Source organism: Anser cygnoides, chromosome 4 (assembly GCF_040182565.1).
Source record: "Anser cygnoides isolate HZ-2024a breed goose chromosome 4, Taihu_goose_T2T_genome, whole genome shotgun sequence".
Lineage (NCBI taxonomy): Eukaryota > Metazoa > Chordata > Aves > Anseriformes > Anatidae > Anser > Anser cygnoides.
The window spans coordinates 24791674-24804342 of NC_089876.1; the positions used below are offsets into that span (position 1 = coordinate 24791674).

At 41.8% G+C, this 12669-nt stretch overlaps 1 protein-coding gene across 16 annotated transcripts in view; it reads right to left on the reverse strand.

The window, feature by feature from the left end:
- Positions 1-12669, reverse strand: part of APBB2 (amyloid beta precursor protein binding family B member 2) — a 178149-nt gene that overhangs the window by 34690 nt on the left and 130790 nt on the right. For all 16 annotated transcript variants that reach the window (XM_066995773.1, XM_066995780.1, XM_048072963.2 and 13 more), the window contains 2 exons: positions 10754-10900; positions 6284-6411 (listed from right to left, as the gene is read on the reverse strand). In XM_066995773.1, coding sequence (XP_066851874.1) covers positions 6284-6411; positions 10754-10900 — 275 coding nt within the window. The remainder of the gene's footprint in view (positions 1-6283; positions 6412-10753; positions 10901-12669) is intronic.

The window sequence follows — 12669 nt, forward strand, 5'->3', positions numbered from 1 at the left end:
AGTTAAAATAGACAGATATAGGAATTCAGCCTGCGTGTAGCACCTGTTTGAATAACATACAGTGAAAAGAACAACAGCAGAATAACAGAAGCATCAGATTTCTACCCTACAACAGCAGACAGTAGCTCTCCTGAGCCACAGACACTTTTCACAGGCAGTCCAGCTATAATCGAGGGACCTGAGAGCTTCAGTGGCTATCACACAGATCACCCTAGTTGTATCCTAAATCCTTCGAGTTTAACAGCTGGAATCACAGGCAGTGCATGGAGATTTTCTAGCACAAATCTTACAAATCTTACAATCTTACACTAAGCCATACTAAGTCATTACGCCATCTTTTCTACTAATTGAGATAACCTGGCTGCATCACTGTGGCTATTTGTAGTCCAGGCTCAGATGGACAATTTGACTTAACTGTAAGATTAACAGTTCAACAGTTCCACGTGTCATTTAAAAACCTAATATCCAAAAGAAGTGCTAGATACAATTCCCAAATTATATGCAACATTTCCTATTAGTTCTAGAAAATAAATCCAGAATACTAAAGACATGCTATAATAAAATACTTAGACATGGTTCTGTTTACAGTGACTGAGCATTCAAGGCCGCGCTCTGCCACTAATGCAGCAAGCGACACTTTTTAAATGGTGCCTGGTTGTTTTTCCTAAAGAGAAGGGCAGCCTCCTGCCATCGTTGTCACTTCTTCCCAAGCCAGTGCCACAGCACTGTCCTAAGCTCTCCGCCTGCACAGAAATCCCTGCAATTCTCCTCTTCGGTGTTTGTCCCAGTTCCCTTGCTCTGTGAGACTTTTCTGTACTTTTGCTAACCCACTGCTGCTGTGCCTCTGAGCTGCTGTTTCCACATTTAAGCTTTTCAACGGTTACCAAATAACTACAGCTCCACAGCCAAGATTTGCCCCAGACATACCCCCTTTTTTCTCAGCTGTTATCAAAGGGTGAATCCGTTGTTCCTGAGCACCTGACATGCTCACAGGTGTGTCAGAAACAGAAAAATCCCTTGCTGTCACACGTAATCATTTTTCATCCCATTAGTGGAACTAGGCAGAAGGGATATTAGAGATGCTGCCCTAACACAGTGTAAAGCACTACTGATACGAACCCATACATTAGTGCAAAACTACTGATGCTTATTTCAAGTTAGTATGGCCCTATTTCAACTCACCTTCAATGTACTATGTCTTTTAGGCTAAAATTCTGAAACTAAAAACACACCGCTTTTGTTAACCAAAATAAGAATGCACACATTCAGCTTTTTGCTCCCACTTAACTACACTTCTTTGAAAATACATTTCCCTCTTCACAGCTGGATTGTTTCCTTACTCCTTCTTACAACACACTGCACCTGCAAATAGTCATGTCAGGCCTTATGGGCATTAGCTGAAGTTTTGCACAGATAATCATCTAAACTATTGTTTAGTGAGAGGAAAATGCTATCAAAATATATCAAAAAGGATATTCAGGTCCAATTGGCTTAGGGAAAAGGAGAAAAGATTACTTACAAAAGCCAGCAAAGGATATGGGAAAGAAAAGCCAGAGCAAGCCTTTTCCCCCCGTGTAATCCCTCACCTGTGCCCTATTCTCTGATTCCTAACTGCACGCTTTGTCCTTATTCCAAGGTTATGCGGCCCGAGGGGAACAGGCAATATTGATTCACGGTGTCTCCGAGTTTGAAGAGTTCAGCTGGAATTACACATGCTTTGAAGGGTATTATCTTCTCAGAAGAGCAGGTGCATGCACCATCTCGGTTTTAATTTATTTTATTTTCAGCTTTTCTTGACCATGCCTCTTTATGCGGAAGAGAAAGTTTATTACTTGTTATCTCGCACAGCTCGATAAGCTTCTCGCACGGAATTGGAGAAAGACTCGACCTCAGACCACATTTGGGGTTTCAATCACCACCTTAAAGGAAAGGCAAATCTAAAGGGCCTTCAACACCTCCCTGAACGATGCAATTATAAGCCACGCTACATCACTGAAGCCTGATGTTGTGTTGCTTGTACACAAAATATTTTCTGAAAGGGGGAATGATAAGTTACAGATACCCCAGGATATCCCAGGCACACTAAACTCATCTTTATTGTACACACTTAGCTTTAAATTGCCTAATTAAGGCCACGTATCCCTCCCCAAATCTCATGCCTACGTGACAGATGTGCAGTGGGGCTCAAGCCAGGTAGTTCACGTAAATACCCAGTCTCAGCCAGGAAATACGGGTTGTAACTCCACGAGACAGCCACCCTACCTGCAGCACAGCCTCCAGGTTCCCCAGCCTCCCCCTTCTCTCCTCTAATGAACCACTTCTTGCTCAAACCTGTCTTCATCCCTCTTAGCTTGACATGCACTCACAATTAAAAATAAAACGCTTACCTGCTGTAGCAATGTTGTTCAAGTGAAAACTTCAAAATCTGGCCATCTAGAGAAAGGTTCCTCAAGCTGTATTTAGCAATTTGATTTTCAAAGGCACTGCATACACACAGATCCCACTGAAGTCAGTGGACAGTGTAGGTGCCAAACACCTCTGAAATCAGGCCGTTTTTATTTAGCTATTGAAACAGCAGGATACTTTTTATAATTCCCCATATTTTGAGGAATCTGCAACATCACTTTAGGCCATTTCCTCCACATCTTTCTACTGGTTTGTCCCATTTTCCCACTTGCATAACTCCAACTATCTTCTCAGCTATTGCCTTGTCAGCTCCAGAGGTAACCAAGCTCTGGTAGTTCCTCGTTTGTTGTTACGACTTTCTTCTCTTCCAGCCTTACAGGATTATTCCCATCTGACTTGGGGCGTCCCTTCATTTTGCTGCCTACCTCCCATCCTGAGGCTGACTGTGCCTTATTTTCAGTGTGTGCCTCGTGCCACTTTCTCCAGCCTGGTCCTCCCCTCTGCCCCTTTTTGATTCCCAGCCTCATTTTATTCCTGATATCTAGGGAGCAATAAACCACGAGCAGTCCAAAGAAGTGGGGGAATGGACATCCACACAGCTGCAGAGATCCTCACCACCACCACCTGCCCAAACGGGTGGTGTTAGGGTACAGGAGGCAGCACAACACTTTGACACTGTCTGCTCATGGATCGTAAGACCATAAAAGCCCCAATACAAGAATCTCCACCATTTAAGAATGAAAAGCTACTGCCCTCCCTTCTCTGCCTCTGCAGAAACACACAGACCATACCAAAAAAACAAACTCATGAAAGAGGTTTTAAAAGTTGAGCTGGGCTTTGGGTTGGTGGAAGAGCAATGAAGATAGAGGAGGATTCCAGGGGACGTGCTAACAGAAACTCCTTTACAAAATGGATGGGCCATTACCTCCCTTACTTGTCAGAGCGGCTCTGAAAGCAAAGGGCATGCACCAGCAGCTGAGAAGGGGACACAAAACCCAACCTAAAGCATGATTAATGTACAGTCCTGCAGCTCACAACTGAAAAGAACAACCCTGGCACAGCTTCAGTAGGCTGATCTTTTCCACGATGCTTTTAATGCCCAGAAAAAAAACACGCCATGGCCTACTTGTTAAGAAGTGACTGTAGCACTGACAATAATTCTGGTACACCTGTGATACCACCAATCCTCCGTGTGACAATGACCTTACTGATCTTGAAGTCACACAATTTAGCCAAGTGCTAGGATTCTTCCATTATTTACAAAATAATATTAAACGAAATAGCATGGATCTTTTCGGTACAGGCAACAAAATACAACGGCTTTTACTCTTTAAAAAGTCAGAAGATGTTGCCTAAGAAACAGAGTCTGCCAAAAGGATGGCCAGATACAGTACATTTATTTTCCTTCATTGCCCATACATGCATATCAAACACAGGACCTCAGAGTCTCCACATACGGACATGCATGCATAACCTCCAGCTTAGCTCCTCTGGTGGGAACCTGCTTTTGTTCACGATTTCATGAAGGCACTCTGGTCTTTCCTAAGGTCAAACATACCTTACTAAGTGATTAATTTGAAACAAGGGATGCTACTTTTCAAAACATAAAATCACCACACAGCTTAGGTCAACAAAACGATGGAGCCTTTGCTTATCACACAACTATTTTGTGTGTTTTTTTTTTTCTCTCTCTTTTTTTTTTTTTTTAAAGTAACTCTAGAGGTCAAGATAACAGTGCAATGTATGGAGAGAATTATTACAGCCTCCCAGTAGATGTTTCTGCCTGAGGTGAGCTGGCTGACATATCCTCAGATTAAACTTTCATCAGCAAATCGCTGTATTTCATCAATCTTTCATTACGGCATTGCTTAGAAAATCATCTGGTCAGGTGTCATTAGAAAACCTTTTCATCTTGCAAAGCAAGATCTACCCAAAAAAAACTACTACAAGGAAAATGCAGTTAAAAATGAGGGCCAGTGGGCCATTACAGGTTTCAAGAAGGTCAAAAGAGAAGAAAACATACATTTCTACAGTATTTAAACACTGCCTTTCAGAACAAACCCAGTTAATTTTATTATATGGACTCTTGGAACACAAAATGTAGCTAATTAACAACTTCCATGTGCAACAACTTCTGGGCAAGTTTCATGCCAGAAAGCGGGATTTTGTCACCATATCAGACAGCTAACCCACTACAAACAGCAAGGCGTTCCCCTTACTTTTCTCTAACGATGAGAAACTCATCATCAGGGAAAGCTGCTGTTGCAGTTCTTGAATGACTCTGGTGTTTCTTACCTCAGGACCACAGCTAATTTTAGCAGGATGAACCCAAGGACTGCATTCTAATGCGTACAAGAAAAGAGATACAATGCAATTTCCTTTCCAACTCAACAGTGAGGTTTTCTCCTACCCCCAAAAAGCAAAACAAAAGCTGAGATGATGGGCTCTGTTCTGGCCTTCCATCACAGTTCAGGTTCTCTTCTCACCTGAAGTGTTTTTCTTGCATATTGGCACTTGTTGAGCAAATGTTACATCATTTATGCTACCCTCACAAAGTGTATTTCCCACACTGACCCTCTCTATATGCAGAACAGTGTACATCTGACTGCTCTGTCAGAGTTTGTACTTTCTGCTTGTCTTTTAGATCTTCTATCTGTTAATTAACATCATGTGCAGTCTGAGTTTACTTACAAATAAAGGATGCTCAGTTTTTCCAGGTATCCTTTTTTTTTTTTTTTTTTCAAATGGGTTAATAAAATGTTAAATGAATTGCATTTCAAAAAGCTTGGGCTCCAGTCCCGAAAGCCAGTAATGGACACAAAATATACATTAAAGAATCCATCAAAAATTCTTACGAAGGAGTAAGAAAAGGAAATCTGAAATCAAACTTACTCTGGTGAAAAAAAACAGAACAAAACACAAACACAACAGATTCCAGTAAAAGTAGTATGTTATGTCTCAAACATGGACACAAAAAGCAGCAGCTCTTTAGCATGACTCAGTCCTTACTACCTGGGATGGGTACTGCCTGAAGATCCTGGAATTGCTCTATGTGAGTGGAAATATCCTGGACAGGTCAGAAAGCTCAGTGGGACAGGATATCCTGCTCTAAATAAGGCACCTTCACGATCCTGTTTCCACAGCCGATGTTGCATGGAAAAGGATGCTCCCAAAAGATCAGTCAAGAACAAGAGCTAATGGAAGACAGGCTCCTGTTCAGGAAGGCCTTTAAGCACGCATTCATGGTTACTCCCTAGGGCAAGGGAGAACTTCAGCTCACCATCAGTCAGGTGTCAGTGAAAAAACTCACTTTTCTGCAACACGCTTTGGAATTTTCTTGCATCAGAATCTTTAAGCAATAGCCATGGAGTAAAACCATTACTTTTCCCTCAGTCAAATCAAACATGCCAAGGAAGTGGAAACAAACAAACGCACACAGTCATGGAAGAATAAGGAGCACAGTTAATTTGCAGCAGCAGGAAGAGTTGCTTTCACACAGCCAGGAGAACTATATTATGGGCCATATTTGAAAACATGATTTAATATAAAATGGTATTAAATACACAAAGGAAACAAAATAATATTGCATGTGCTGTTTTATGCGCCTAGCTGAATTCATCTGAAATGTTTCCTAAACACAGGTTTACCAAAACAGGATACAAGTGATACGCTATGAAAAGTAGAGATTTAAAAAAAACATAACATGAGTAAGAAAAAGAATTTACCCATTCTCTCTGCATCCCCAGGACACAATTACCCAACCAAACGAATAGCTTTGATACCTAACTCACTCCAGATATATCCGCGCTCCTGTACGTGTATGTAGCAAGACATAAGCAGCACCAGGTCAATAGGAACAAGGACTGTGCAGACTCACCGGCCATTGTCACGACCCACTCCCCACACTCTGATGCTCACAATGGGCTGCGAGTGAAGAACTGTGCGATCCATGGGGTCGATCAGGTTCAGCATGTCGTTCTCCAGGATCAGGTACATGTCCTTGCCCTGCAACTCCAAAAAAGGCACAGTTACAGAGGACGTCCCCTTCTCAAAACTGGGATCAAAGTGCTCTGCCTACACTGCTAAGCCTACATCTTCTTGGGACAATCTGAAACTCAAAGTTTGTCCCGCTGAAACTCAAAGTTTCAGTTTGTCCCAAGAACAATTGAGAACCAGCTTGTTCACTTCTGCTGTGAAAAAGATCTACAATAGCATTTTGCTACTATTATATTTTTGAATGATCCCGACTACAAAAACCTTTGATATCTTTTAAATGCAACTGTTTGACTCATTCAACCACAAGCTATTGAGTTACTCAACAAAGTATTTGTTTATCCTATCTCTAGTAAATTCTTCTAATTGTAACAGAAGAACTGTGTTAATAGTAAAGGATTGCATCAAACCCTATGTACTCTTAGGGCAGATTTCTCTCCTTCAAACAGTATGTGCTTTGTTTCCATAAACTTTAGCCAGTGGGTCATGGGAACAGACAGCAATTTGTATGTGCCAAAGGATTTATAGGATACTCTTTGAAGAAAGATTAATTAAAGGGAAAAAAACTAGCATTAAGACGTGAACACAGATTCTGCCAGTGACTGCAGAATCCCAGAGCCAGGATTTCTCCCTAATTTTTCTGGCATGTAAGAACATGGAGAATCCTTTTTCCCTTTAGAGGAAATAAATTTATGGGCAATTTTCCTTTGGATGCTAATTCACAAGTGCTAATCTTCCTCCTATTGCTAGCATCTGCAGAAAGGCTGTTGCTTCTTCTGCCACATTTAATAGCTCTCTTCTCAGAGGCTGCAGACTGCGGAATCCCATGGAAATGATCCTGGACTTATTGCCAGAGACATAAGACAAGCTCCTGCTGATAAGAAGGTGGGAACTATCAGCTAAATATAGAGTAATTTGTTTCCCCTCTATTGTGCCAGTCTATAAATGAACAGAAAGAATGGAAAGGGTCTGACTTCCCACTGACAAGTATTTCAAAAATGACCTTTTTCTTCACCTCAGTGACACAGAAACCCTCTCCCTGCCTGGTTACAGTGGCTCAAGTTTTAATGATGTCTAATTTTGTGTTTGTGTATGACATATTGATGTCACCCTGCCCCCAGGGTTTCAAGGCCAGGCAGCGAGGGGCAGGCACTGCCCACTGATGGGGGAAGGTGGTGAACCACAGGGACCCCAGCCTAAACCTTCTGCCCCACGTGGGGCTGACCACCTTTCCCCCCCAAAATCCCCTAATAAGCATTCAAACTGTGGCTGTGACACAGAGCTGGCAACGTGAGCTCTGAGAGGGCAGTGGGAGAGGAGGGGGAGGCAGTCTGGTATAACCTGGTGTCTGTACAAAAACATCGTTCAGCTCTGATAACCATGCACGTAAATGGGGCAAAACCATGGGAAATAAAAGACAGAAGCCTGGATAGCGTAGGTAGACTGGGATGATGGAGGAAACAAAACTGAGAACAGATTCATCATAAAGAAAAAAGGGTGAGAGGTCAGAAGCAATAAACAGTTTGTGTAAAAAATGTTACCAAGTGCCACAAGATTGCTTTTTGGACCCATTTTCTCCTTATGTATTTATTCCAGAAGAAAATTATTACACAAAGGTAAAATCGGTTCATCATGCAAAATATGCTGGGATTAGGGTAATAAAACTAAATCCAAATTAGCTGGAAAAGATTGGAAAATGGACAGATAAGGAATATAAGTCACAGGAAATTATCCTTGCAATGCTCGAGGGACAGCTTGGCCACAGCCAGAAGCAATACATTTTGCTAAGCTTTGTTGCTTTATTATACAAAAGCTATTTTAAAGATGGAAATACCACACAGGGCATGGAGAAATGATTTAGACACGCGGAACCTGATTGTCTCGGATGGCTGAAGAGCTGCAGAGACCTGATGCTCCAAGCTGAGGAGGGCTCTCGCAGGAAGGACCACGAAGGGAAAGGGAATAAAGGAAAGTCTCAGACCCAAAAGCATTTCAGGGACGTGTTATGAATGGTGGTACAGAGGCCAATGGCATCAATACATCTTCACTAAAGTGATTTTGTAAGGTAAAGGGATATAATGCATGGCAAAGTAGCGATACAAACAGGTGAGGTGCATTTTTTTTCCTTAGATTCTCGAGAAGCGTGAAAGTTGGAAATGTACAGGGAATCTGTCTTGGAAGGAGGCATGAAATCCTGTACCAAAGCCAGTGACAAAGCTTCTGTAGGGTCAGAATTTTATGCAGGGTGGTTTGTTTTTCTATTTCGTTATTTTTTATTCATGAAAATTTGGGGATAGTCCTAGTCCCAATTTCACTTTCATTACATTCTAGCTAAAATAAATCTTAAGGCAATCTTAAAACCCCTATCTGCAGTCATCGGTTCTAGCTTTGTAATAGATTTCTGCTGTACGTGCTCTGATATGATAATGACAACCACATTTTTCAGATTCCTCTCTAACCCATGCCTCTTCCAATCACTCTTGAAACACTACATTGCCAGCAGAAAAATGTGGTTGTAATGATTTCTTTTAAAATCAAGAAGACAATTTACTTCAGGGGCCACCTACTCAAGCACAGCATCTCTACTGTTTTGTCGTGCTAATTTTTATTTTATTTTATTTTTATGAATATCATGATGAATTAAAAATTCTTTTCCAGGGGACGAAAACTTGTCACCAGTTTGTCTTGAAAACTGGGAAGAGTTTTGAACAAAGAACAATGGGACTGACAGAGGCGAATAAGGAAAAATCTGAACATTAAATTTTAAACAATATAAAATGCATGATTTCAAAGTATTTCAAGTTCATCAAAGTTCTGTTTTCTTAAAAATAGATGAGATTAGACACATTTGAAGAGAGTGGTGGGTTTTTTTTTCACCCCTGCCAGGAACAGCAGTAAGTCCAAAGTCTACAACTGACTCATCTCTATTTGCTTGTCTAGGTATGTTAACTGAATAAAACCATTTCCAGAAGTAAGAAAAAGGCAGACCAGAGTTATCTTGCTTATTTGTATGCATAATACACATTTCTTACATTACAGAAAAAACACATTCAAATTACTTTCTATAGATGGGGCAATTTAAACGTGTGCCCCTGGAAATATTATATTCATTTTTAAACAGGTTCTTCCTCCCAGCTGCTCCTCTGAAGGGTCTCTGCGTTGCCGTGGTTGAGCCGGGACTGAGAACACAAGCCACACTCTGTACAGAATGAAGGATTTTTCCCCAATTCATTTCTTTATTTAACCCAAACAGGCAATTCTCTTCTTTTTGGCAGTGCTGTTTCACTACGATAAATACCAATGAAGCTAACAACATTCATTCTTGCATCACTTTTGCATTCAGATCTCGTGTAGTAAATCCACATTACTGTAACTCCCCGGAAAACAGGCCAGGAAAGAGGTTGAAGATGAGATGTAACTGAAGTTTAAGGATGTTGTTTCATGAACGATCGAACAATGAAGACTGATTTCCTGTGGGTTTGTCTCGTGCCCTCTGTACATCCCACCAATACAACACCAGTTTTTCCTGTTTTCTTATTTCATCTCCTGATTCCTCCACACCTTTGGCTCTTCCATCCGTCCCCAGCACACCTGCTCTCCACACCACACCACCTCTGCCTGCCTTCATGTTTTCACCTTGGCTCCCACTGTGTTACTCTGTATTTGCTGCCACTCCAGAAATACAGCACAGACCTTGCAGCATTCAAGTGGATGAGGGCATACTGCCTCATCAGGAAACCAAAGCAGAGGAGAGCTGAGCTCTCTGATTTTGCTTCAGTTTGTGGGAATTTGACACCCTACAAAATTGAACAACACTGGTCAACGCATTCAAGAACTATTAGAGAGGAACCAAGAGACAGACTGGTGAAATTCATTTCTTTCTGAAAGACTGATAAAATAATCATCTTAAAATAAGCCATCTGTCCATCCTTCTCAACCTTCTCACCCATGTTAGAAGCACAGGTCACACCAGCCAGGGTTTCCTTAAAGCCCTTTTGTCCCTGGGAAACATGTGAAGATGCTGTTTCAAAGCATCACATTAAAACCTCTGGTCAAGAGAAGGATTTAAACAGTTTTGCTTGCATGTCCCCAACTCGGATATTGTACAGGTGTGTACTAGTAAAGGTGTAAATGTTAAGGTGAGGTCTTTGGGGCCCCTGCTGTCCTGAGTGCTTTGGAACAAAAATATGTCAGCACTGTCCTTGAACCCTTTCATGTTTTCTAGCCGGGCTTGCTGGGATAGGGATATCCCAAACACAGAACGTAGATATATTTGCCTTAGAGTTCTTCTTCCAAGCTGTTTTAAAACAGGACAGGGATGTTCTAAGAGGACGACAAGTTTATCTGTTCTTACCTCTCCCCAAATGCCAACGGTGTCTCTGATGTCGTTTTTACAGTAAGAGAGTTGTCTGATGCAATTGTTCACAGCAACACTGCTTTTTCCAGGAGCAAGATCTTCTTCTGCCATTTCTACCCAGCCCAGAGAGCGCACAGCAAAGCACTAGAAAAGAAACCAGAAAATATCTGAACATGGATCATAGCACACAACACAGTGACTGCTGCGACACAAACACAGACACACACACACAGGGAAAAAGGAAAAAGCCCAGATACAATAGAAGGAAATTTTAGCAAGTATCTTGAGCTCTATTTGACAAGAAGGAAAATACTATTGGATTACATCTGCTGTGAAATTCATGCTCACAGTATACCTCACTGACTGGCTTCTACCTCGATTTTTTTGTGTTTTTTGTGTGTGTGTGTGTGTATTACAGCAACCACTTTTTACAGTAAGTTTAATTAAGGTAGCCAGCAATAACAAAGTTAAAGGACTAACAAAACGATAAGCTACATAAGAAGAAAGCAGGCTTTTCCTAGAAGAAATTAAAAATGACCTTTAAATCAAAACAATTTAATTACGCAGTTTTTTAAGCAGAAGGATGTTTAGCCAACCAGAGCACGGAGTTGGCAGAACAATCCAAGGCGGCATTGCTTTACACATATGGTGCTTTTTGCAAACAAAACAAAATGAGAGAAATTGAATGGCACTATTTTTACCCTACATTTACCAGGGTAGAGATTAAGCAAAAAAAAAAACCAACAACCACCTTTAACTTTTGAAAAAGAAATACAAAACCACACCATATTTGCTCTCAAGGTTTTACAGCAGGTGAAATACAGACTGCACACTAAAGCAATGGGAGCTTATCTATGAGACTAAGATTTGATCCAGAGAGTATCATGAGCATCTCATTCTCATGTTGCACCACACTGCCAGCAAAGGATGCACAACAGATGTACCTGCTTAACAGATACACCAAACTTTTATGATGGTCCCAAAAGGTTCACCAATAATAGCTCCTGAGCCACCCCGTATACAATTCCTGCTCCCTTCTCGGCATTTAATATGGCAATGGGCACCAAACACTGCCAAATCAAATCAGATTCCAGCTCTGCACTCCAGTTTCACTGGAGTAACATGAAAAAAATCTTTATTCAAGTCAGATTTGGTAGTGCCCCAGGACCGATGCAAGGCTGCACTCAGTTCCTGCATTCAAACCCTCTTTGCCAGCCTCGCTGCCACCTGTGGAGGTGCAGGATTTGGCAGGCACAAGTTACAAAAGCAAAGGTGAGACAATGAAGAATTAATCACCGAAAATCTGCCATTGTCCGTCATCGTCGTTCTTTCAGCCTCAGCCTCCTCTTTCCAAAGTGGGTCAAGGATCAATGTTCATCAGCACTGAGCCCTCGGTACTCTGCTTTCCCTGCAGTTATCCACGTTTCTTCCAAAAGGGTAAACTGTCCTGAAATACTGTGCTGTTCTGACTTCACTGACGGTGAAGTCGGTGAGTAGATCAAGGTGATATACCATCACCGGTACACCGTTTGGAACCAACGTCCTCAAATAAATAAGTAAAATACCAGACCCCCAAACACATACAGAAAATGTCAACTTTGGCAAACTAAGGGGTGAATGAAATCCACCAGTGGGTAAGGACATTAATGACCTTCTCCCTCCTTCCCTTTCAACTTCTCTCCTCCTCAGCCTGCTTTCAGGTTGCACAACATCCAGCAGACTTCAGCCTCACCTGCCAGCTGTGCCCGCCCAGCAGCACAGCACAGAGCCTGCCTCTTGCACCCCTGAAATTACTCCAAGGACTCACAAACGATGCTTCTCATCTAAGGCAGCAGACAACAAGCACACTGTGCAAATTGTGCTAAATTCCTTTGTGAGCGTGGGTAAAAAATGAAAGCCTCCCGTGCCTCTAC